The 22898-nt window shown below is 32.7% G+C and overlaps 1 protein-coding gene across 1 annotated transcript; it reads right to left on the reverse strand.

Annotated features, from left to right (window-relative positions):
- Positions 1-496: 496 nt before the first annotated feature.
- LOC109800700 (Glyceraldehyde-3-phosphate dehydrogenase-like family protein) lies at positions 497-9400 on the reverse strand. The gene is made up of 12 exons (XM_020361530.3): positions 9163-9400; positions 8673-8823; positions 8510-8587; positions 8288-8403; positions 7608-7661; positions 4398-4485; positions 4179-4271; positions 2782-2822; positions 2334-2387; positions 2059-2222; positions 1794-1863; positions 497-1131 (listed from the first exon to the last, which is right to left on the reverse strand). Exons 1-12 carry the CDS (start codon positions 9256-9258, stop codon positions 1006-1008), a joined length of 1131 nt encoding a protein of 376 aa, XP_020217119.1. The 5' UTR covers positions 9259-9400; the 3' UTR covers positions 497-1005.
- Positions 9401-22898: the final 13498 nt, after the last annotated feature.

Here is a 22898-nt window from a genome sequence, read left to right on the forward strand (position 1 = left end):
TTTTTAATATAATTAAATTGAAAGTGAGTATTAAATTAAAAATAAGAACAGGGACAGGTTCGAGACAGGTAAGTACATATCCGTACCCGATTTAATATATCGAGTTTTACCCGTACCCGTACCCGATCAAATCAAGTATTCTCTGTCAAAGTCGGGACGAGTTCGAATATTACCCGCGAGTACGGATATATTTGTCATCCCTACACCGTACTCTCCATTTTTTTAAAAAATAATGAGTAAATTATTCACATAATCAAAAATTTGAAAACCGTTAAATGTTATGATCAAGTAAAAAAAAACAAATAAATAAATATAAGAGAATGGAAGAGAATCTGATATAAAGGTAGTTATAAATGTAAATTAATTTAAATTCTGTGTACACAAAAAAGAATACCCTTATAAAAGTATAGATTTAATGTATGTTTGAATTTCAGTTTAAAATCACATTTAACAAAAAAAAAAAATACATGTTCCAATGCAAAAAAATAAAAATGACTTAAGAATGTAACTTTTTTCTCAACTTTATTGAATTCAACTCAACTGATTATCAAATACATTCTTAGAGTTCAAGGACATCCGTCACAAATAATACTACACACCTAATAGAGAGCATGTGTTCTGAGTTGAATTTCGTCCAGAAAGCTATCCCATGCCATTTTTTCCCCCTCCATCTACTCTACTGTCATTGAGAAGTGAAGAGAAAAACAGTTGTTTTGGTTTAGTTCTTAAAACACTTATTTTGAAAGCAGATTTTAAAATTTAATAGACTTAAGATGATAAATTGATTGCTAAGTAAAATACAATTTTAAAACAAACAAAAATGAAACGGAAATCAAGTCCTAAGTCCTAACAAGTTTTCAAGACTCCCTCAAGTTTTGTATAGTTTGTTGATCACACCCAGCTTGCAAATTGAAATCGCACATCAGCTACATTCCAGGGCAAGATCTGTATCAACTGTACTTCCTACCTTGTACTTTCTTAAAATCAAGGCACAAACTTTTGCCTTCAAGGAAACAAGTCTTGAATATCCACAATATCAGCAAGGACACCGGCAGCAGTAGTGTCATTTCCAGCACCAGCACCTTGAATAACCAGTGGTTGGTTACTATAGCATCGAGTGTATATTTCCAACTGCCATTTGTATCAACGTACAGTACAATAGAATACAGTCAGGCATTTGAAGTTGCAATATAGCAAAGCAAAAGAGAGATAGGATGAAGCATGTAGGGTCAAGGTCATGCCTTTAAATTTGGTAAAAAAAAATGTAATTATTTTGAGTATGCATATTATTAATATGAAGTATCTATCAGTTTTGTTGATAATTAATCTTTTTCAGAAAACTTGACCGACTATTCTTTATTCTTTAGTGAAATTTCTCCCAATCTCATTTTTATCATTTACTAGACTCAAACTCAAGACCATGTTTAAATGATCCGAGTTGAGGAAGCAATGACTTGTCGGTGAAAAGAATCCTAATTAATAATGAATGACACGGCTTTTTTACACGAGGGTTAATCTTGTTGACAAACACAACTTTTACTTTACTCTTTTTGAAAAACAAAAAACAGAAGTCGTGTTTCAACATCACGACTTTTATTTGTTATTAAAATAGAAGAGTCCTGTTTGTGAAATACGATTTCCACTCTAGAAGTTGTGTTTCACAAAAACATGTTGTCCATTTCGGAATTTTTTAAGAAATTTACCCATTTCGGAAATTTTAAAAAAAGTTAACCCTCTTTTGTAAAAAAAAGCTGCTTGACAGTTGACACAACATTGAGAAAATAAAAGCTTACCACATTATCACTTCCTCTTAGTCTTCCCAAGGGAGAATTCTTTGGAAGCTCCTGAATACCAACTTCACACCTAAGAGAAAGTTACAATTAGCATAAAAGAATCACAATATTGAAGGTGAATAATTTTAAACAACAAACATTACCAAATCTTATACAAAGATTGAATTGGAAATGAAGAAAAGATAAAAAAGAAAAACATATGTGCAAAGGTGCAACATCAATGCTTGATTGAAGACACATTGTGAAGAAAGGGAAAAGAAGATGCCTTGAGCCCTCAATCACACAGACATAGCGCAGCACATTTCCATTTGAGGCTGCCTTCTCAACTCTATCTTGAATATCTTTATCTAGCAACAAGACTCCACGGTCCATGAAATCTTCAACAGTCATTACATCAGGCCCCATTTCTTTCGGATACAAGCTCTCAATCTTTAAAATGCATATAAAATTATAAATATACCTTATAACAGGGAAAATTTTAACACAGAAATAGAAAAGGAAGGGACAGGGAAGTGGAATAAAAATTCAGACCACACAAACCTGAATACTATCCAGATTAATTTGATGGCCAAGTATTCGAGCAAGAATTAAAGCCTGTTTTGATATTGGTCCGAACACAAAAGTTAGTATTAGCACATTTTAAGCTGCTATTCATAATAAAACACAACCATCAGTTTACAAATTTATACTAAATGTCATAAGATAAGAAATGATTAACTTAAAAGTTGCTAAAGTACAATATCACAACTTAAGAAATGAAAACTCAAACTCCACCACTAGCTGGACATGGTATATACACTTCTTACAAGAATAAACTGATATGCCTATTATCAAAAGGCAGACATCATTCAAATTTATGGTTCATTAATGTACAGTGTCCTTATGAGACCAAAAAGCATTTTCTGTTGATTACAAAACATTGAGTTCTTACATAGAGCAGAAACAGATACAAAATTCATATGCAGAGGTAAAGCAAACCACATTGAACCTTTCTAGCAACATCCATTCCACCAAGGTCGTCACGTGGATCTGCAAAAGATGGTATGTGTAAATAATCTAAACCCCTAAAAGATAAATCATAATACTAACTGTTTAGCAATTAGCAGATGGGGCCCAAGAGAGAATCACCAAAAACATGAAGATTAATCATGCCAATATCAAACCTAAGAAACTATTTCATAATGTTAATAGCTCATTCAAATAGAAATGTTTAAAAGGAAAAGCATGTCAGTGAAATGTTGGGATTAAATAAAAAAAAAAGTTGGAAATTGGAATTATAGGATTTAGGTGGGGAAGGAGACAGGCGAGGTTGAAGACTATGAATAATAATTAGATCGAAATTGTGTGTTGATCATGTGATACAAAATACTGACCCAATGGTCCTATTTATACTAATAATCAGTGTTGTTAAATGGCGGTTATGACGGCGCCATAGCGGTATGGCGGTGACGGCCGTGTTCCGTTATGGCTATTTGGCCTCTGTATGGCACGGGTCCGCCATTTTGCAAATGGGGGCCGTTATGGCAGTAACGGCAGCGGTTTACGACAGTCATGGTGCCCGTTTTGGGCTCTTTTTTTTCTCCCATTTTTCCGAGTTTGGACCTGGTTTTTTTTGGGGTTTGGGCTTTCCATGTTTTCCATTTTCATGAATAGGTTCGCAGCGAAAGCCTAACCCTAAAGTTCTGAAACATTGCCTCCTCCGTGCAACATCAATGGCGTGCCTCCTCCGATGAGTTCTACCGCTGTTGCCGCCTCCAACACGACCACCACCATGCGCGTGATTCTACTCCGCTTCTTCTCCCTCTGCACGCGATTCTGCTCCGCTTCTTCTCCCTCCGCGCGCGATTCTGCCCCGCTCCTTCTCCCTCTGCGTGCAATTCTGCACCTTCTCCGTTCGTGTTTTGCTGTTTTTTTTTTGTTTACACTATTTCTTTGTTTTGATGGATATTTAATCCTTTTGTTGGTTAGGAGTTTATGTCTTTTTATGATGACTATCACTAGATTATGAATGCCATGAATTTTAGATTGTTATATTGTTGGTTTTAATATATGTGTTTGTTATTTTTTTGTTTTTGCATCATATTATATATATATATATATATATATATTTTATTTTTTTATTTATTTTTTTTTGTCTGCCATGATGTCCGCGATGGCAGTATGGCACTTAAAGGTCCTTGCCGCCATCCGGTGTACAACCTTACTGACAACCTTGCTAATAATTAGGTAAAAAATTAATGTAGTATTACTTGTACTAGCCAAAGCCCGCTAACACCAATAAATATCCCCCACATTAATAAGGTTCTCATATAGAAATTAAAAAAATATAAAGATCAGTGAGTTTCACATATCAACAATACAATTTCAAATGTAGCCGTCACTAACCTGGTTCAGTATACCCCAGACTTTTAGCATCTCTAACAACTTGGCTCAGTGGCTTTCCATCTTCAACCTCACTCATTACATACCCCAATGTCCCTAATAAATAAGAGCAAGTAGCATAAAATACGATATCAAAAAATATAATCTCTTCTTCTTATTAAGAATGCATGATGGAAAACCAAAAAAATAATATGTAATTATAGGATCGTGCAAGATATATACCACTCAAACTCCCAATAATTTGACGAACAGGATCACCAGAAGAGGTTATACGATTCAGGGATGCTATCACAGGAAGACCAGCACCTACCTTTAAAAATATAATAACCGCCAACCAGTTCAGAAATAGTTCATAAATCCATTGATAATTCAATATTCCTGTAACATCCCAACTTTGTTCTTATAAACATATATAAATTAAATTGTTTGTGATAGATAGTAAATAATTGTTTTGTGAAGTGTGATGTGTTAGAAGGGTTTAACACCGTGAGTTTTACGTTTTTTATAGGTGTTTTAAGGCTTAAAAAGTTCTAGTCAACTCATTAAGGGTATTTTAGTAAATGAATATATATTTAGCTTAATTGATTAATGATGAATTAGAGTGTCTAAAAATGATATGATGTAGAATAGTTAATATTAAGATGCAATGGATTTAGGAGGGGCAAAATGGCTTTTCCTATTCCCTTTAAAATATCTTTTTTTGGTCAAGCCCACTTGACCAACTTGGATGTCTACTTAAGAAAGAAGTGAAACCTTCTCGCTTAAGCATCTTTTTGGAGGTGAGGTAGAGAGAAGTAGAGAAGAGTGCTTTGTGCTCTTGGTGGAAGGTGATAAAAGAAGTTATATCTCCACGGTTGTTTCTTCTTCCTCTGGCTTTTTGACTACATTAGGGTAGTTTTTAAAACATATTACTAAGGTGGGGTTGTTTCGAAAAATTGTCACATTACTATAGCGACATCTGTACTGTTGCAACTAGATACAACAATTTTAATTTTAATTTTTTTTTGCTATTGTCACATTGACCTATCGCGAGAACCTATATTTTTTTTGGTGTTGCAGTGGATCATTGCGACAAAATTATTTTATTTATTTATTTCAACATAATTCTCAAGTAACTTATGTGACAATAGCAACTTTTTTTTTTAAAGCAAACTTGTATGCAGCGAAGTCCACTTGTGGAAGACATTTTTTTTTTTTTTTTATAAAAAAAATACCTTGTAACTATCATTTAAGTCACATGCTATTGCCAAAATAAAAGTTAAATTCATTAAAAAAAAAAAAAAGCATTTTTACATGGCAACAGAACCCCCATAGCCAATGAGAATCAAAAGCTAGAACAACTCAATAAATATATACATAGAGACAGAGAGAGAGAAATAATGATGGAGAAACCCTCTTCCGCTAAAATAAAACACATCATTGTGAGAGAATATAAGAGTTGGGGGCAAGAGGCTGAGGTGGGTTAAAGAGAGTGGCCAATGGCAACGAGATGGATAAACCCTAAACAATAACCAAGTAATGAAGAATGCCAGAACCCAAAAAATGATAATTACAAAGTAATTTTTTTTTTTTTAAAATGTCTTCCGCTAGAGGACCTTGCAACATATAAGTTTTCTTAAAAAAATTGCTATTGTGGCAGAAACTCCTTGCGAATAATGTTGACAAAAAAATATATAATAGTGTCACTGCAGCTAGTTGTGATAGAGCAGGTGCTGCTTCTAGCTGCAGCAACATCTACATCAATGCCATGTGTCTCAACTGGAGCCTTTTTAGGTAAAAAAAATAAAAAATAAAAAAATAAAATAAAATGTCATGGCAAGAGTGTTGCTGGGTTGACTAGCAACACTCCCTTTTGACCACCCCAAAGTGAGAAATTGTTTTAAAACAACTCTACTTTAGTAAAATGTTTTGAAAACTACCCTACCATAGTCAAAAAAACTCTTCCTCTTCTATTTCTAGACTCAGTTCTACGTTTCTTCTAGTCCTTCTCTAGGGTGCGTAGAGTTTGAGTGATTTTGTGAAGAGTGGTTTGTGTTAGCTCGATTGACTAAAACTTTTTAAGCCTTAAAACATCTCTTAAAAAATTTAAACTTAAAATTCACAGTACTATACCCTACTAGCACATCACACTTACACAAAATTATTTACAATCTATTACAAACAGCTTAATTTATATATATATATATATATATATATATATATATATATATATATATACACACACACTCTATTACTCTATTAACATAAAAGAACAAAATTGACATGTTGCAATTCCCATAAGAATATGAGACACCCTCCCATATCTAAGGGTTACCTCATAGATAAATGGAAGAGTAGCAGGTTATTCAACACGTGTGCACTGTGCAATGAGGAAAACATGAGCAAGGGAATGGGTTTGTAAGTTATAAAAACATGCCCATTTGGCAAGTAGTGGAATCAATTTGAGTAACTGGTTAAAAGGAAAGAAGAGGAATGGAGAAAAGGGACTGAAGATTTTGAGTATGGACTGCAAGGGTAGTTTATATGTCTCTCAAATGACCCGTGTTATATTTTCATGCTTATTGTTTCCGTTTCTAATGGCTTCTTGGGTATAGGTTTCTAACTGAAATGAGTAACTAAAAGAGTTAATTTATCGATGCTAGTATGTGTATTAAAATAGTAGTGTAGAAGAAACATTAGATTGTGGTTATATTATTTTTATTTACATATTTATATTATGGTCATTTAATAAATAATGTATAGGGAGACAAGTCATTTATTTTTTCTTAAAATGTGTAATGACTCTCATATGGTTCAATACATACTTATACACTTCAAAAGAAAAACACATTTTAGTTCACTGAGAGCATAATAAAAAAAAGGCATTTTTTTAAGATAACTTATAAATTTTTTAAAAGAAAGAAAATGAGATAATTTCCTTCTTATGTCTCAAAAGTAAATTGAAATCCATAGATTAGGTCCTTTTCCTTCATATTTTGATGTTTTTATAATCACGTCACCCACATCCCTCAAATTCATGATCTTTCTCTCCTTACTTTAATCGGGAAGATGACATTACCAAGTTATTTCATCAAGCTATTGCTGGCAAACCACACCACATGGCTTCAACTTTTACCTGGATTCATATTCCTTCTTTACCAAGATAAAGATTGATTAAATAATTTAAGCAAAGCAACAGCTTGTAGATTATTGATCCATACAAGACATTCAGTACTTCTATAGGCTCTAATTTGGTTACTAGAAGATCCAGAGTTGAAGACAAAGCAAACTCAAGCAAAGAAAATCAAGTAAAAAATGCTGCATTTTATATCCACTTTGTTGAAAACACACATTTCAATAACTGTTTCCATACTTTCATAAATGTTGCGTTGCTATAACATGTTGATAATGTCGCATGATACTCTAATTAAGACAAGAAATAGCATCACTTACAGTTGATTCATGCCGGATACGACGTGGATACATGAAAAGTTTTTTAAAATCCTCCTGTTCCATATAAGATGTATTATTTAGCTGAGGCAAGCACAACTACTGAAAAAAGAAACTAAAGTCACTGAAGAAAACAAAAACTTATGAAACTTATTAGGATCATACAAACTTTATTACAGAAACTTTGAACATAAATAACAAATTGTTAAACTTCTTGATGTGTTTGTTTAGCCCTTCCATTTGATTCTTCATTACACTGATGAAAATTGTCTAACTCATACTTTCTGACCATTTCTTGTACTAAGTTTCTTAATAAGAAAACTCCACTTTACAAAGGGTCATGAGCAATTCAATCTTGAAGATTCAAAAATGTGATTTCACAATGACAAATTCACTTAGAATTTGACAAAAACCAGACAGAAGGATAAAAATGCACAAATTAGAGAGTTTAAGGATCACAAAGAACTTTTCTAATTTTCATGATCAAAATGTATATGGCCCTAACTTGGAGGCAGTAATTGGGACATTTTCTTTCCTTTTATGTCTACATCAATAACAAGGGTTATGAAGAGAAGGTGAAGGTAAATCATGAACAAGTACTTTTTCTTGACTTGACAAGAAATATGTATATCCCCTACCCTCCCATTTCAACAATTGTTATAAAACATTTAAAATGATCTTACCATTGTAGATGTAAGAGGCTTCTTATTAGCCATAACAGCACAACAACCCATATCAATTGCTTGTTTTAGCACAGAAACAGTGTCAGAGCTAGCAGAGCAATCTACAAACACCAAACCTATAACGAAAAATGGTTTCAGATATAACATCAGTCCATTTTGAATTTGCTTTAAAATCAACAACAGTTAGCAAGTAATGAAAGACATAATAATAATTCAACATACCAGTTTTTCTACCAAGTTGAGATGCAATCTCTAGAATCCTCCCTTGGGACTCTGGATGCACAAATGTCTGGCATGCCCCTTAAAATAACATATAACAAGTAAGCATTAAAATACATACAAATATTCATATCATCACCAAGACAAGTTAGGCATAGATAATCACCAAAATCACGAAGTTTCGATAGAGATTCGCCAGCACCCTTGACTCGACAAAGTTCCAACAAGAAGCTATCATCCAACCCCTTATGCAACAAATCATCCACAGCCACCAATGATTTACTATCACCAACTCCTACAACTCTCAAGCACAGTCCCTGTCACCAAAAAAATAAACATAAATAACATCAAAATATCAACCAACTGAACACTCAATTTTATGAACCCACTTTCCAAAAATGTCTTAAAAGGATCACATTTTCCATCAAACCAAATAAAAAAAAAATCGCTAGTTTATAGCATATTCAAACAATAACCCCAGAAAAAAAAAAAAAAAAAAAAAAAAAAAAAAGATGTCCAAAAGACAAAGGGCAAAGGGGTGATCAGAAACCCATCACAAAGTTTCCATTTTCAGGTTAAAGCAAGGACAAAACAAGAAAATTAAACAGGATCTGAAGACATAAGAATCAAAAACTGTGAATCTAAAGGGACATTACCTGTGTAGAGTGAAGGGATCGACATGAAACAATGTGTTGGAGAAGTTGACGACCAACTCCTCCACAACCTATTAGAAACAGAGGAATATTCTTCATTTTCTGAGTGAATTTTTTTCCTTTTTCACTTTCAATTTTAACCTGGCAATGGAATTTATTGGGGGGTTTTTTGTAAGATGGAAGAAGAGGAAGTGGCAATCTGTGACTGTGAGTGGGATGGGGACTGATGTGAAGCGTGGATCTTGCGTGGCTTTTTCCCCCAAAAAGATTAAAAATAAAATAAAATACACAAAATAAAAAATCAAATTTACTATTTTAGGTGGTTTTTGTCACACACCAAGTTGAGGCAAGGGATAGACGTTTTGTAAAGGGACAAAACGTGAATGAATGGTATATGGGCTTCCTACTCTATCTATTTATAATTTCTTGTTTATTTATTTATATTTTTAAATAATTTTTTATATTATTTTATAGATTAAATAACTAAATTTAATTCTACATCTGTTGTTACAAATTGGTTTTAAGTAAATATATAATTTTTATTTTTTTAAATTATTATATATTATAAATTTAAGAAATATAATATGTGTTTAAAATATATATAAATAATTATCTGTTAATTTAAAAATAATTGTTAAAATTTATGAAATTAAATTATCTTTAAATTTAAAAAAGTAAAATCTTAAATGTAAAAATCATATAATTTAAATTAATAATTGAATATATGTATTTAATTGAATATTATAAATGTATCTTTTTTTTATTTGAATATGTGTATATATGATTTAGTTATTTAATTGTTAAAATAATGAAAGATAATTTTATAAGTTAATGTAGATATTTTGATAATCATTATGAAATTAAATTATCTTTAAATTGAAAATTTTAAAATTTAAAATATAAAAATTATATAGTTTAAATTTAATATAGAATATATGTATTTAATTGAATATTATAAATATGTTTATTTTACTTGAAAATCTATATATTTGATTTAGTTATTCAATTTTTAAAATGATGAAAGATAATTTATAAATTAATATGGATATTTTTTGTAATTATTATGAAATTAAATTATCTTTAAATTTAAAGTCTTAAATGTAAAAATTATATAGTTTAAATTTAATAATTGAATATATGTATTTAATTAATATTATAAATGTGCCTATTTTACTTGAAAATTTATATACCTGATCTAGTTATTCAATTTTTAAAATGATGAAAGAGAATTTTATAAATTAATGTGAATATTTTGGTAATCATTATAAAAGATTATCTTTAAATTTAAAAAAATTTAAAATCTTATATGTAAAAATTATATAATTTAAATTTAATAATTGAATATATGTATTTAATTGAATATTATAAATATGACTATTTTACTGAATATTATAAATGTGACTAATTCAAATAATATTAATAGAATTTAATTTTCTTTACACTAATATTATAAAAAAATTACACTAAACCAATTGGAGTTCATAAAAAAGAATGGTTTTTAAAAGTAATCTATTTTATATCAATAAAAAATTATTTAGTAATCAAAAAAATCAAATATTTTATTTTACATACTAATTTATAATTAGACAACAATTTTCATAATGCATGCCTAAATTATTTTGTCTAGGTTATGTAACGACCCGATGTGGTCCTTATACTTAGTGGAATCGTACTAAGAATAGTGAATTAAGATAAATAATAAAATTGGATAACTTATAAATACAAAAACATGAAAAATATATAAGAATTATTAAATTTTTAAGTATTAAGTATTTATAAGTTATCCAAAACTACTATCTCCTAGTGCCGGTCAAGCACAAAACTGCTACCCTAGGTGGTAACTCTAACACGAGGATCAAAACTTCCTGTCTCGCAGCGGTCACCTCAACTCCAAGCTAGCCCTGACCTGCTCTCATATCAAGTATGATCATCGCAGTTTCACCACATGGAAACATAAGGGTAAGCTAGAGTTAAAAAAAAATCAATCATACAAGTACAGGCAATAGTCTATACCACACAATCATCCAATTATCAATCATGAAGCAAGACACCACACACTTCATCATATTAACAATCATGCAATAAATGCATAACAATCATCATCACAAACGATCATACAGTTCAACATAAAAACCCAACTCATTCATACAACTTAGAAGAAACTTTAATACAACAACAACAACAATAATATACAACTTAATATTTAATGCGTCGTCATACATGTACAACTGGGAGATCTCCAACAACTGAAGTTGAGCAGTCTAGGTGGCATAAATCCTACCGAATCCAACGTTTGACCTATCTCAACCAGGTTAGGTATAGTACAACGTTAGGAACTCCAAAGAGAACCAGGTATAGACAATAATAGGCGATTTCTCAGGTGTGTCACTTAGACTCGGAGGTCCAGTACTACTGTCAAGACAGAAGGGTTTGGGTATGAGTCTACCACGGCCTTGGCTAGCCTCACCAATCCACATGTGAAGTTAGCCCACCCACTGTCTTCCAAGTACCATGCACCCTCCAGTACCTAGTCAAAGACTACATCTCTAACTAGATACCTTACTCAAATTGGTCATTCAACCATGACATGGATCGACTGTTTCCATGTCTCCCACACAGTACTAAGGGATTCAACTTTAAAACAACTTTCAACTTTAAAATAACTTTCAACTTTAAAACAATTTTCAACTTTAAAACAACTTTCAAATTTAAAACAACTTTCAACTTTAAAACAACTTTCAACTTATCACCTTAGTACTATGTATCTCAACATCTGGCCGCTTGTAATCAGTATAGCTCGGCCTGACCCCTATACCGTGGTCGCTTTGTACACGTGTGCCTCGACCTTGCCCACACACGGGATCAACTAAGTCCTAGAGGAGAACAACACAACGTCCACTCCAAGGGACAACTTCCCAAGGAGGGTTTTTCAAAAAATTGGGCTCTTAGAGCACCATAACTATCTCAATCCACACAATGGGATGAACAACTTCGAAAACATCTCCCCTAGTCCCAGAGATCAACAACTCATCATCACAACTTAATAAGCGTAACAACTTAAACAACATACAACTTTTCAACAATAGACATCTTAACAACAATAGACAACTGACAACATGCAAACAACTTAATTAAACAACTATAGTCATTACAATATCAACTTAATGCAACTTAACAACTATATAAACAACTTCAGCAATATTCAACGTATTTAAAATTCATCTATCATGTCAACTTATATAAACAACATAAATACAACTTAGTTTTATAACGTATAACATATTATCAACACACAACATATTAACAACTTAATAAACCAGCAACTACTCAATCCACACCCAACACCTTAATTAATCTACACTCTAGCTTCCCTCACCTGAAGATTGGCTCAAAATAGCCAATAACTGAGAAGAAGTAGAATTCCCTTCCGAAGCTCAACCCGGAACTTCAATCTTCCCAAAGCAAGCTTCCTAGTCTGAATTCCAAGAAAAGCCAAAAGACATTAGTGATCTAGAGGAGAAAAGGAATCATACAGAGAAATTTGGGAGAGAAAGGAGCTCACAGACCCAGAGTCCTTCTTTCTAAAACTTCTCTCTAAAAACTCATTCTCCTCAACTGCCCCAACCCCTATTTATAGAAATTCCAGAGTGGCCAGAACGGCCTGCACCGAAACCGGAACGGCCCGTTCTGCACTCCCTCAACACGTACAAAAACCACATGCAGAACGGCCTGTTCTGAAATCAAAATGGCCCGTTCCGGTATTCATCCAGAACAGCCCGTTCTCCATCCAAAACGGCCCGTACTCCCTCTGGAACGGCCCGTTTTGGGGTTTGGAACGGCCCGTTCTCCCTCCAGAACGGCCCGTTCTCAACTAAGTTTTATAGGTCAATTTAGTAGTTTGGAACGACCCATTCCAATTTAGGAACGGCCCGTTCTGGGCTACTAAATCAGCCATACTAGGCTTTTGGGCCTTCTGAAACAACCTACTACGTTACAGGTTAGATTGCTAAGTTTAATAATTGCAAATCAATTGTTATTCCTTTGCATATGGAAATGACAAAGAAAAATAATTCATAATATAACATGATGAAAAATTTAATTATTGAACCAAAGTGAGCTCTGTTTGGGGGACTAGAATTTTCTATCCATGATTTGAATGAAGAAATTGTCGAAGAGAAAAATTTCCAAGGATAGATGTTTGTGCAATTTATTTTAATACTTAATCTCAAAATTTTATAAAATTACTATGGTATCATATTCAAATTTTATCTAAATATTATAATAAATTATATTTTTTCAAAAATTTCTTATAGAGAAATGGATTATATGCAAGACAATGATGAGGAGCAAGACATTGTTCGCTCTGAGGAAGAACTAGCACATGAGCGATGCACGTCACAATGGAGAAGGGTTATGGTAGCCCAACAAGTTGTTAAAGCTAGAGAACAAGAGTTATTGTCTCTATTGTCACCCCAAACTCCTAGACTTGGAGATGACAATGACGAGGAGGATTTTAGGTCATGTAGCGTTGCCCCTCTTATTCTTGGACATGTTGGTGTGGTCCAAGCTGCCATGAGGAATAGGAAATCTGATAGTCCTTTACCAACGCAACAATTTTTGTCTAATATTGACCGAGTTGCAAACATGGTGTTCAATACTAACCCGTGGTGTTATGCACTTCATTACGTGAAATCTAGCGGTTTATTGTTATATTAAGTTTGGTGCATTTAAATTTATTCATGCAATTAATAGAAATTTTTGCATGTTCTTTTTAATGTTAAGGCTGCTAGAAGTCACACCATTTAGATCATAATATTGAAAGAGTTCCAATTGTTGTTGCTTTTGTGGACTCTATGACCCCAACTGGCAACGAAAATTTTACTATTAACTTAAAGGTATGATTAGTGAATTTGTTATAGATTAAAAGATACTCTTTTATAAATAATTTTAGGACCCAACTGGAACGATTGGTGCTAGCTTACATTGCAAAGCTAAGCAGCATCCACAATATGGGGAAGACATTGTTATCGGCTATTTGTTAGTTTTGAAATAGGTTTTATTTATTGTATAAGAAGATCTCATATGTTATTTATGCATTGAATTGATTCTATTTTTTTATCAGATTGTTGTGTTTGCTCCAGCCCGTATCTGTGGTCCTTACTTGTTGAATATAACAAAAAATAATGTACAACGGGTGGGTTTAGTCAGTCAAATTTAATTTATGAAGCAATGATTATTCTTTAAAAATTGTATGTTAATTTTTTTTACAAGTTATTCCCAAGGATATTTGGTTCAATAAGCAAAAAATTTCAGTATTCGAGTTTTAGGTTATTTTGTAATTTGGATGATTGTAACTTAACATTTTATTTGGATTGTAAAATTTAAATTTTTTTCATTTTAATTTGGACAACTTTATTATTAATTATTGATAGAATTGTGTTTTTTATTTAGTTACATGTATTTGTTGTTTTTTTATTATGTAATTATTGTTGTTAATTTTATAATTATCAACAATATTTGTTGTGAATTGGTTGTTATAATATAATCATATGAATGATAAAAACCCAAATAAAGCAATTTGATATTTATAATTAATTTATGGTCCGACTAGATATTTTTGAACAATTCACAGAGGTCAATGTTAAATTGGTGGACCTCATATTATTTTAGTATTTTAGTGTCCCACATGTGCATATAAATATAAGAGTATGTGTGTGTTTTCGGTTCAGACACTTGAGAAAAAATAAGCTTCCAACTTGCTTCCTCTTCAACTTAAGATACAAATCTTGTAGTAGTTTCTTTGAACTATGGCTTCATCAACACTGTTTATACTTGTGTTTCAAGATGTTCAGATATTTGAAACTCAGTACAATCTTGATTATATGATGTAGATGCCATCAAGTGGAAGGCATATCAAAATAAATGAAAAGATGACACTTGTTGAATGTGATACATAAGAGGCTGATCAAAGGGGATATGAAACACATCACTCAAGTTCATTATCGTTGGCTAGTTAAATGTGATGAAGATGTGGCATTCATGTTTCACAGATTTGTAGAAGACCCGAATGAGTTGTTATTGGATCTATTTGCTACTTTTAAAGATGTGGAGGCTCAAGAATTCTAGATGTGGAACATGGGTAGTTCATTTGAAAGATAATTAAATTTAATGTAGCTTTCCATATCTGTTATCTGTCAATGTTTAGTTTGTTAAGTGATAATGTTTAGTTAAAGGACATTTGTGTTGTGTGCTTCATTGTTGTTGTTAAAACCGAGTGTGTAATAAAGTATTTTTCAACAATACTTAAGTATTTGTTAAATTTTAAAGTTATTGTCTTAATTTGCACGTAGTATTGACGTGTTCAAGTATGAATAATAATTAAGTGTTTGAATGAGAAATGTGATTATTTTGAGTTATAATGAAAATTAAAAAATGAAAGCGTAAACCCTAAAGTAGGTCAAAAAAATGACTGAGATCGCATTGACAAAATCAATAGTGTAGATTCTCTCAATCTTGTAAAGTCCATTATTCATGCGTTAGCAAGTTTGTCTTCTTGTTACAGGGGAAAAGAACGACCTAGATCACACCGAAAAAATTAATGGTGAAGATCGTCCTAGTCTTGTAAAGTCCACTATTCATGAGTCAGTAGGTTTGTCTTCTTGTGATCGCACCACAAAAGCAACAATGTAGATTGTCCCAATCTTGTAAAGTCCACTATTCTTGCGTTTGAAGATTTGTCTTCTTCTGACATGGGAAAAGAACAACCAAATCGCACTAACGAAATCAACGATGAATATCGTCCCAATCTTGTAAAGCCCACTGTTCATTCATCAAAAGGTTTATCTTCTTGTAATAAGGGAAAAGAACGACCGAAATTACACTGACGAAATCAACGAGGTAGATCAACCCGATCTTCTAAAGTCCATTGTTCATGCATCAAAAGATTTGTCTTCTTTTGAAAGGGGAAAACAATGGCCAAGATCACACCAATGAAATTAACAGTGAAGATTATCCCAATCTTGTAAAGTCCATTGTTCATGCATTAGAAGGTTTGTCTTATTGTGACAGGGGAAAAGAACGGTTGAGATCACACTGACAAAATCAACGGTGTAGATCGACTTGATCTTCTAAAGTCCATTGTTCATGTGTCAGAAGATTTGTCTTCTTGTTATAAGGGAAAACAACGGCCCAAATTGCACCGACGAAATCAACAGTGACAATTATCCCAATCTTGTAAACTCCACTATTCATGCATTAAAAGGTTTATTTTCTTGTGATAGGGGAAAGGAACAGCCTAGATCGCACACAAAATCAATGGTGAAGATTGTCCTGATCTTGTGAAGTCCATTATTTATGAATAAAAGAGTTCATCTTCTTGTGATAGGGAAAAAGAACAGCCTAGATCGCACCAACGAAATCAATGGTGAAGATTGAAGTTTAGTGAAAAACACATAGAAGGGGGGTTGAATATGTGTGTGTATGTGAACAAAGGAATTTTAACATCTTTTCGCAATAAGACTCTCTTTCGTCCAGTAAATAATATTAGTGAAAGCTGAACAGAAACTACCTAAGGTTGGTTTAACAAAATCATTTTCAGTTTGGGAGTTTCATCGTCTGTTTAGATAAAATGCCTCTTTAAACGAAAACCGTTCTTTAAGGTGAAAAGTTGAACAAGTAAGGTTTTCGTCTGAAGATGTTTTTAATAGAAGATACTTCTATTTCTTGCGCATCCATTTATTTTCTTCTATGTCTAGCATCAATCCTAACCTAGACATCTCTGTACTTTCCTGGAATTGTAGCTATAAAGGCGTTGTCTTTTACTGACTGGTAGGTTTACTTGCTCTGATAGATGCAACTTTCACTTGTGGATAAGCGTTTGTTCATTTTTCTTTTCTCTCTTATTCTATTTTGATGATTTCATGTGTTCTTTTAAGAGTGTGGATGCTAGGTAATTCTTTTTGTTGTGACTTCAGACACAATCCAGCATTTTTGGTTTTTGTCTGTGTATTTGAGTCTCCATCTGGTCAGCTATGCGAGCTCTTGACTCTGTCTAGGATGCTTTGATTTAGTTTTGTCCATCGTCCATGATCTTGTATCATCTGAGGCTTTATCATTTTCTTTCTTGTGCTGGACTTGATTTCATTTTATCTCCTCATCTGTTGTCTTGTTAGCTTTTACTCTTTATCTTGGTTGCTCGTGCTCTGTTCTTTATTTGCGTTGTGTCTTTGTTGGGAATGAGGCATTTTATTTCCTTCTTTTGATTAACCTTCATCCAGTGCTTAGCTCATTTTTCTTAGTTCTGGTGTAGAAGGTGATACATGCATATTCTTTATTCTTCAGCTTGCTTGTACTTATATTTTTATCTGAAACACTAACACATTTGTTAGAAATAACAATATGCATTATATTTGTCTCATTCAAAACCTTACTGGGAATTTCTTTGTCCTACTTAACAAAGATTGTCCTGATCTTGTAAAGTCCATTATTCATGCATTAGAGGGTTTTTCTTCTTGTGATAGGGGAAAAGAATGACTGAGATCACACCGGCAAAATGAACGGTGTAGATCGACACGATCTTCTAAAGTCCACTATTCATGTGTTAGAAGATTTGCCTTCTTATAATAGGGAAATTAACGACCGAGATCACACTGATGAAATCAGTGGTGAATGTGACACCCTCTACCCCAACATTAATACATAATAAATGTAAACTATAATTTTATGAGTAAATAAAATCTTTCATAGTTGATAACATCTTTGATGGATAAAATAAGTTTCTCAAATATCATAAGGTAGAAGATTCACATTCACAACTCAAACAATAACTCCAATGTAGAAATTACAAAAAGAAAAGAAACTAAGGTTTTCAAAATAGTTTAATGGAAACAACATCCTAGGCTAGTCTTAACTACATCCTCATGTCACATGTCCTATTAGAGCACGTGCAATTGAAGCCTAAACTTTGTCACCAACATCCTCATGTTGATGGTCACCTACAACACAATAAAAGACATACATAAAGCAAACAAGGGAGTGAAAAACATCTCACTCAGGTTAAGGTGTAGAAATAACTGTTCGGCAACACACACAAATCATAACAAAGCACAGCACAAAGCACACATTAATCAAGCACAACTTAAGTCATACATACACTAGTATCACATACATAGTCACTCATTATGTAATGATGCCATGAACTCAACTCACAAATGCATGCATGTGGTACCAGTCACATATCATATATCACTAGTGTGCTGCCTAAACAGCACACCTAAGGTAGTCTAGGAGTACATGTAGGGAGCTACCCATAGACTCTCAACTAAAAGGATGTACTGTCAGGGTCTGGTCGGGATAACGAAGCTGTGCAAGTTACGTCTCGTGCTCACAAACGGGCGGAATCAAGACATCTAAACTGCACTATCCCCTAGGACTCCCCCAAGCTGTTACACAAGGAGAGCCTTCCTTAACAGTGTACTACACATCATACTCGTCACATAGATGCACATGATGCATGTCACACATTCACACTTCATTGACTCATCATCTCACTTGTCATAGTTTCTCATATATCATGGCTCCTTGTCACATATCATCATGTTTCGTGTCTCATATTAACTTTTCACATTATCTCATCATATTCACAGTCTCATACAAGAACATCTCATAGGCATATACATCAGAATAACACATAAACCATACCAAGAAATTATCCAACATCATACACATTCAATTCGCAATTCATAACATAGGAAACATAAAGGTCATAAACCCAACATCATGAGTTCACGCATTTTTTTTACAATAAGCCAATTAATACAATATGTCAATCGGTCAAAATACTCCAAATATTATCCAAAACACGAATTCATCATCAATTTTACATATAATGCCTCAAAATTCATTCGAAGATCATATCCCTAATTTCACTTCATAGGATTTCCCACTGAAACCCACAGAGCACTCTAATTCATATCAAAACATATTTGTTTTTGAAATCAAACACATATTCACACTCAACAAACATCAAGGAACACAACAGAAAACTCAGAAGCCAAAATAGAAAACATTCAAAAATTACCTGTTTCTCATAGGGTTTTCCATAGGAATCCATATAGCACTCTAATCCATATCAAAACATATTCAAACTCAAAATTGAAGATACATTCATGGTCAGTAATTATCAAGGAATACAACAGAAAACTTAAAAGCTAAAACAGAAAACATTCAAAAATTACATGTTTCTCATAAGGTTTCCCATAAGAACACATAGAACACTCTAATCCATATCAAAACTTATCTATTCTTGAAATTAAATGCATATTCACACTCAGAATAACACAAGGAATGCAACAGAACAGTAAGAAAGCAAAACAGAAAAATTTCATAAAGTGTCTATTTCTATCAAGCAAAGGATTGGGGGTCAATCCTACTACCCAATAATTATTCTCACACCCCGAGCGAGGTTTCTCACTCCCCCCTTACCTGGATGAGCAGAAGATGAAGTATGTGTGGTTCCCTGCTGATGTCTTCCTCCTGGTTCTCTTGAGTCTTCAGAGCGTATAGAAAAGAAATTAGAGACTATTCGGGAGAAATAAGAAGCGTGGAAAGTAACTCCTAACAACTTCTTTCTTAAAAATAATAAAAATAAATAATAATAATAATAATGTTATTTAGCAAAAGACCACTACGTCCCTCCTTCCCTTCTCATAAAATAATTAAGCATATTTTCTCTTTTTAATAAATAACATAAACATAGTTCTAGATAAAAAAAACATATTTTTCATAAAAATAGTCTTATAGCAAATAATCCAAATATTAATTAAAAATTATTTTTATAATAAAATAGAGTTTACATAAAATAGATAAATAATATAAAATATATTTCTCCCTTCTAGTAAAATAACATACGTTTATATAAACATAGAAATCATATCTACTAACTAAATAATATTAAAAATCCTTTTAATAAACACATCAAAATATTAGAATAAATACAAACATATTATTAATAAAATACATTTCATAAAAGTTACCTATATATCACTAATCAAAATAATCATTATAAATCATGTATCATAAATAAAATAAAGCTCATATAATTAATTAAATAATATCAAAACTCTAAAATAACTATATTAAATATCAAAATAATTTAAAAAAATATTATTTGTATAAAGTATGAAAAATCGGGGTGTTAAAGTGAAGATTATCCCGATCTTGTAAAGTCCACTATTCATGCATTAGAAGGTTTGTCTTCTTGTGATAAGGGAAAAGAACGGCCCACATCACACCAAAAAAATCAATGGTGTAAATTATCCCTGTAACGACCCGCCGTAGGCCATCGCATCAATAACCAATATGACAACTAAAATAAAATAATATTTAATAAAGAAAATAGAGCAAAGGCCAGCTACATTAGAGTGCAAATATACAATAACGTATAAATTATTTCCATAATATAAAATAATTTTATAAAAGAGTCATCATTCGTAAGGTTATACAATCATCCAAAAAGATAATAAATATACAACGTCATGAAGACATCAAAATAAGACACCCTAGGTGCTGGTCAAGCTCTAAGCCTAGCCACTTCTCAAAGCAGCTACCAAAAGACTCCTTGCTATCCCAAAGCCTTACACCTGATCTACTCCCCCACATAGTGAGATCATCATAGTCCACATCATGGAAATATAAGGGTTAGCACGTATAAAACCAACCATAATACAATAAAATGAAATATCATTAAACTAGATATTCATCAACAATATGTATCCATACCAAGGGAATAACAACATTATAACAAGTCAGTTCCATGCCAAATATAAACCAATCCAAAATTCAATGTATACACATCCATGCCAATGCATACATATTCTATGATAATAAAGAATCCATAACCAATGTATACAATCCATACCAAATGCATACATATTCCACATCCAAACCAAAGTCACACCACTGTATAATCCCATGAAGTAATCAACACATCCAAACCAAATGTTGACCTCAACACATCCAAACCAAGTGTTGAATTCGTGAACATGTCACCTGCCCATGTCACACACCTAACCTCTCATGGAAAATATACATTTTGTGACACCCTCTACCCCAACATACATATACAGTAATTATAAACAAATAAAAAATTTCATCATTAAAAATCAAATTTCCAACCACGTAAGGGTAAAGAGTTCATATTCATAAACTTAATCCAAATAACATGTCGGTAAAATTACAAAGAAATAAAACTGAATTTTCCAAAATGATTTAATAAGAACATCTTAAACTAATCCTATCTATGTCCCGATGTCACATGTCCTATCAGAGAAAAACCCAACATAGAAGCCTAATTAAGCTTCATCACCAACATCTTAGCCTCACGCTGACGATCACCTGTATAACAGTCAAAATAAAACAACACGAGAAAAGGGAGTGAGAAACATCTCACTCTGGCTCACGGTGTAGAAATATACGCCGGATAGCCAAACACAAACAAAACAAGTATAACATAAATAAATTAATAATAACATCACACTCGTCCAAGACATAAAAATATCAATTAATTATATAACATTGAAAATGCACATGTATGGACACGGACTACATATTATCATGCATGTGGCGCCAGTAAAACATCACATGGCATATTGCCGCTAGCAATATACGAAGAGTAGTCTAGGAGTACATGCCGGGTCACACCCTCTGCGCACTCTCACTAGAAGGATATACTACCAGAGTCTCGTCGGGATAGCTAAGCCGCGCAAGATACATCCCATGCACACAATGGGCGAGACTGGGACTTCCAAACCGAGCTATCCCCAAGGACTAATCCCCAAAGCTTTTACACTAAGGGGCCTTCTCTGGCGGTGTATTCCATATCGTACCCTTAAAACACTTATGCAAATGATGCATGTCAATCAAGACTCTATGCATTCTCATATCACATTATCATGTCTCATTCTCATATCACATTATCATGTCTCATTCTCATATCACATTATCATGTCTCATTCTCATATCACATTATCATGTCTCAACACATCTCATCATCACATCTCCTCATTACATTTCATCATCACATTGGCATTATCACATCATATTCACAATTTTCACTAAGCACTTTTATTCATATCAGAACTCGTATATTTGCAAAGGTAAACATATATTCATACATCTCGTACAACAAAGAATACAACAGAACAATTAGAAGGTAAAACAGAAAATATTATAAATATGCCTATTTCTCATAGTGTGGGAACCCACAGAGCAAACTAATTCATATCAAAACTTATTTATTTTCAAAATTAGACACTTATTTACACTCTATAAACATTAAAGAACTCAACAGAAAATTCAAAAGGTAAAACAAAATACATTTAAAATTTGCCTGTTTCTCATAGGGTTCCCACAAGAACCCACAGAGCACTCTAATTCATACAATAAACATTTAAAATAATATAATTTACTCATATAATTACTTTTTAAACAATCTCCTCTTACAATTACTAATTCATTCCCTTAGGGTTTCCCATAGGAACCCACAGAGATCTCAAATCATATATTTATTTACATATAAAAAGAGCAAATAGAAGAAACAAATATAATTGGGAGAAACTCCTCATAAAGAAGCATACAACAAATACAGGATTGAGGGCTAATCCCACTACCCAGCATACAATCCCACACCCAGAGCGAGGTTTCTCACTCCCCCCTTACCTCGATAAGCAAGAGCCGAATCT

This window comes from Cajanus cajan, chromosome 1, assembly GCF_000230855.2.
Source record: "Cajanus cajan strain Asha chromosome 1, NIPB_CcT2T_4, whole genome shotgun sequence".
NCBI lineage: Eukaryota > Viridiplantae > Streptophyta > Magnoliopsida > Fabales > Fabaceae > Cajanus > Cajanus cajan.

Excerpts from the sequence above, each read along its gene's own strand:
- LOC109800700 (XM_020361530.3), bottom strand. The coding sequence starts at position 9,258 with ATGAAGAATATTCCTCTGTTTCTAATAGGTTGTGGAGGAGTTGGTCGT. Across the intron at positions 8,824-9,162 it reads GATCCCTTCACTCTACACAG|GGACTGTGCTTGAGAGTTGT; the intron begins GTAATGTCCCTT and ends TTTTGGTGACAG. Across the intron at positions 1,132-1,793 it reads TAAGAGGAAGTGATAATGTG|TTGGAAATATACACTCGATG; the intron begins GTAAGCTTTTAT and ends TACAAATGGCAG.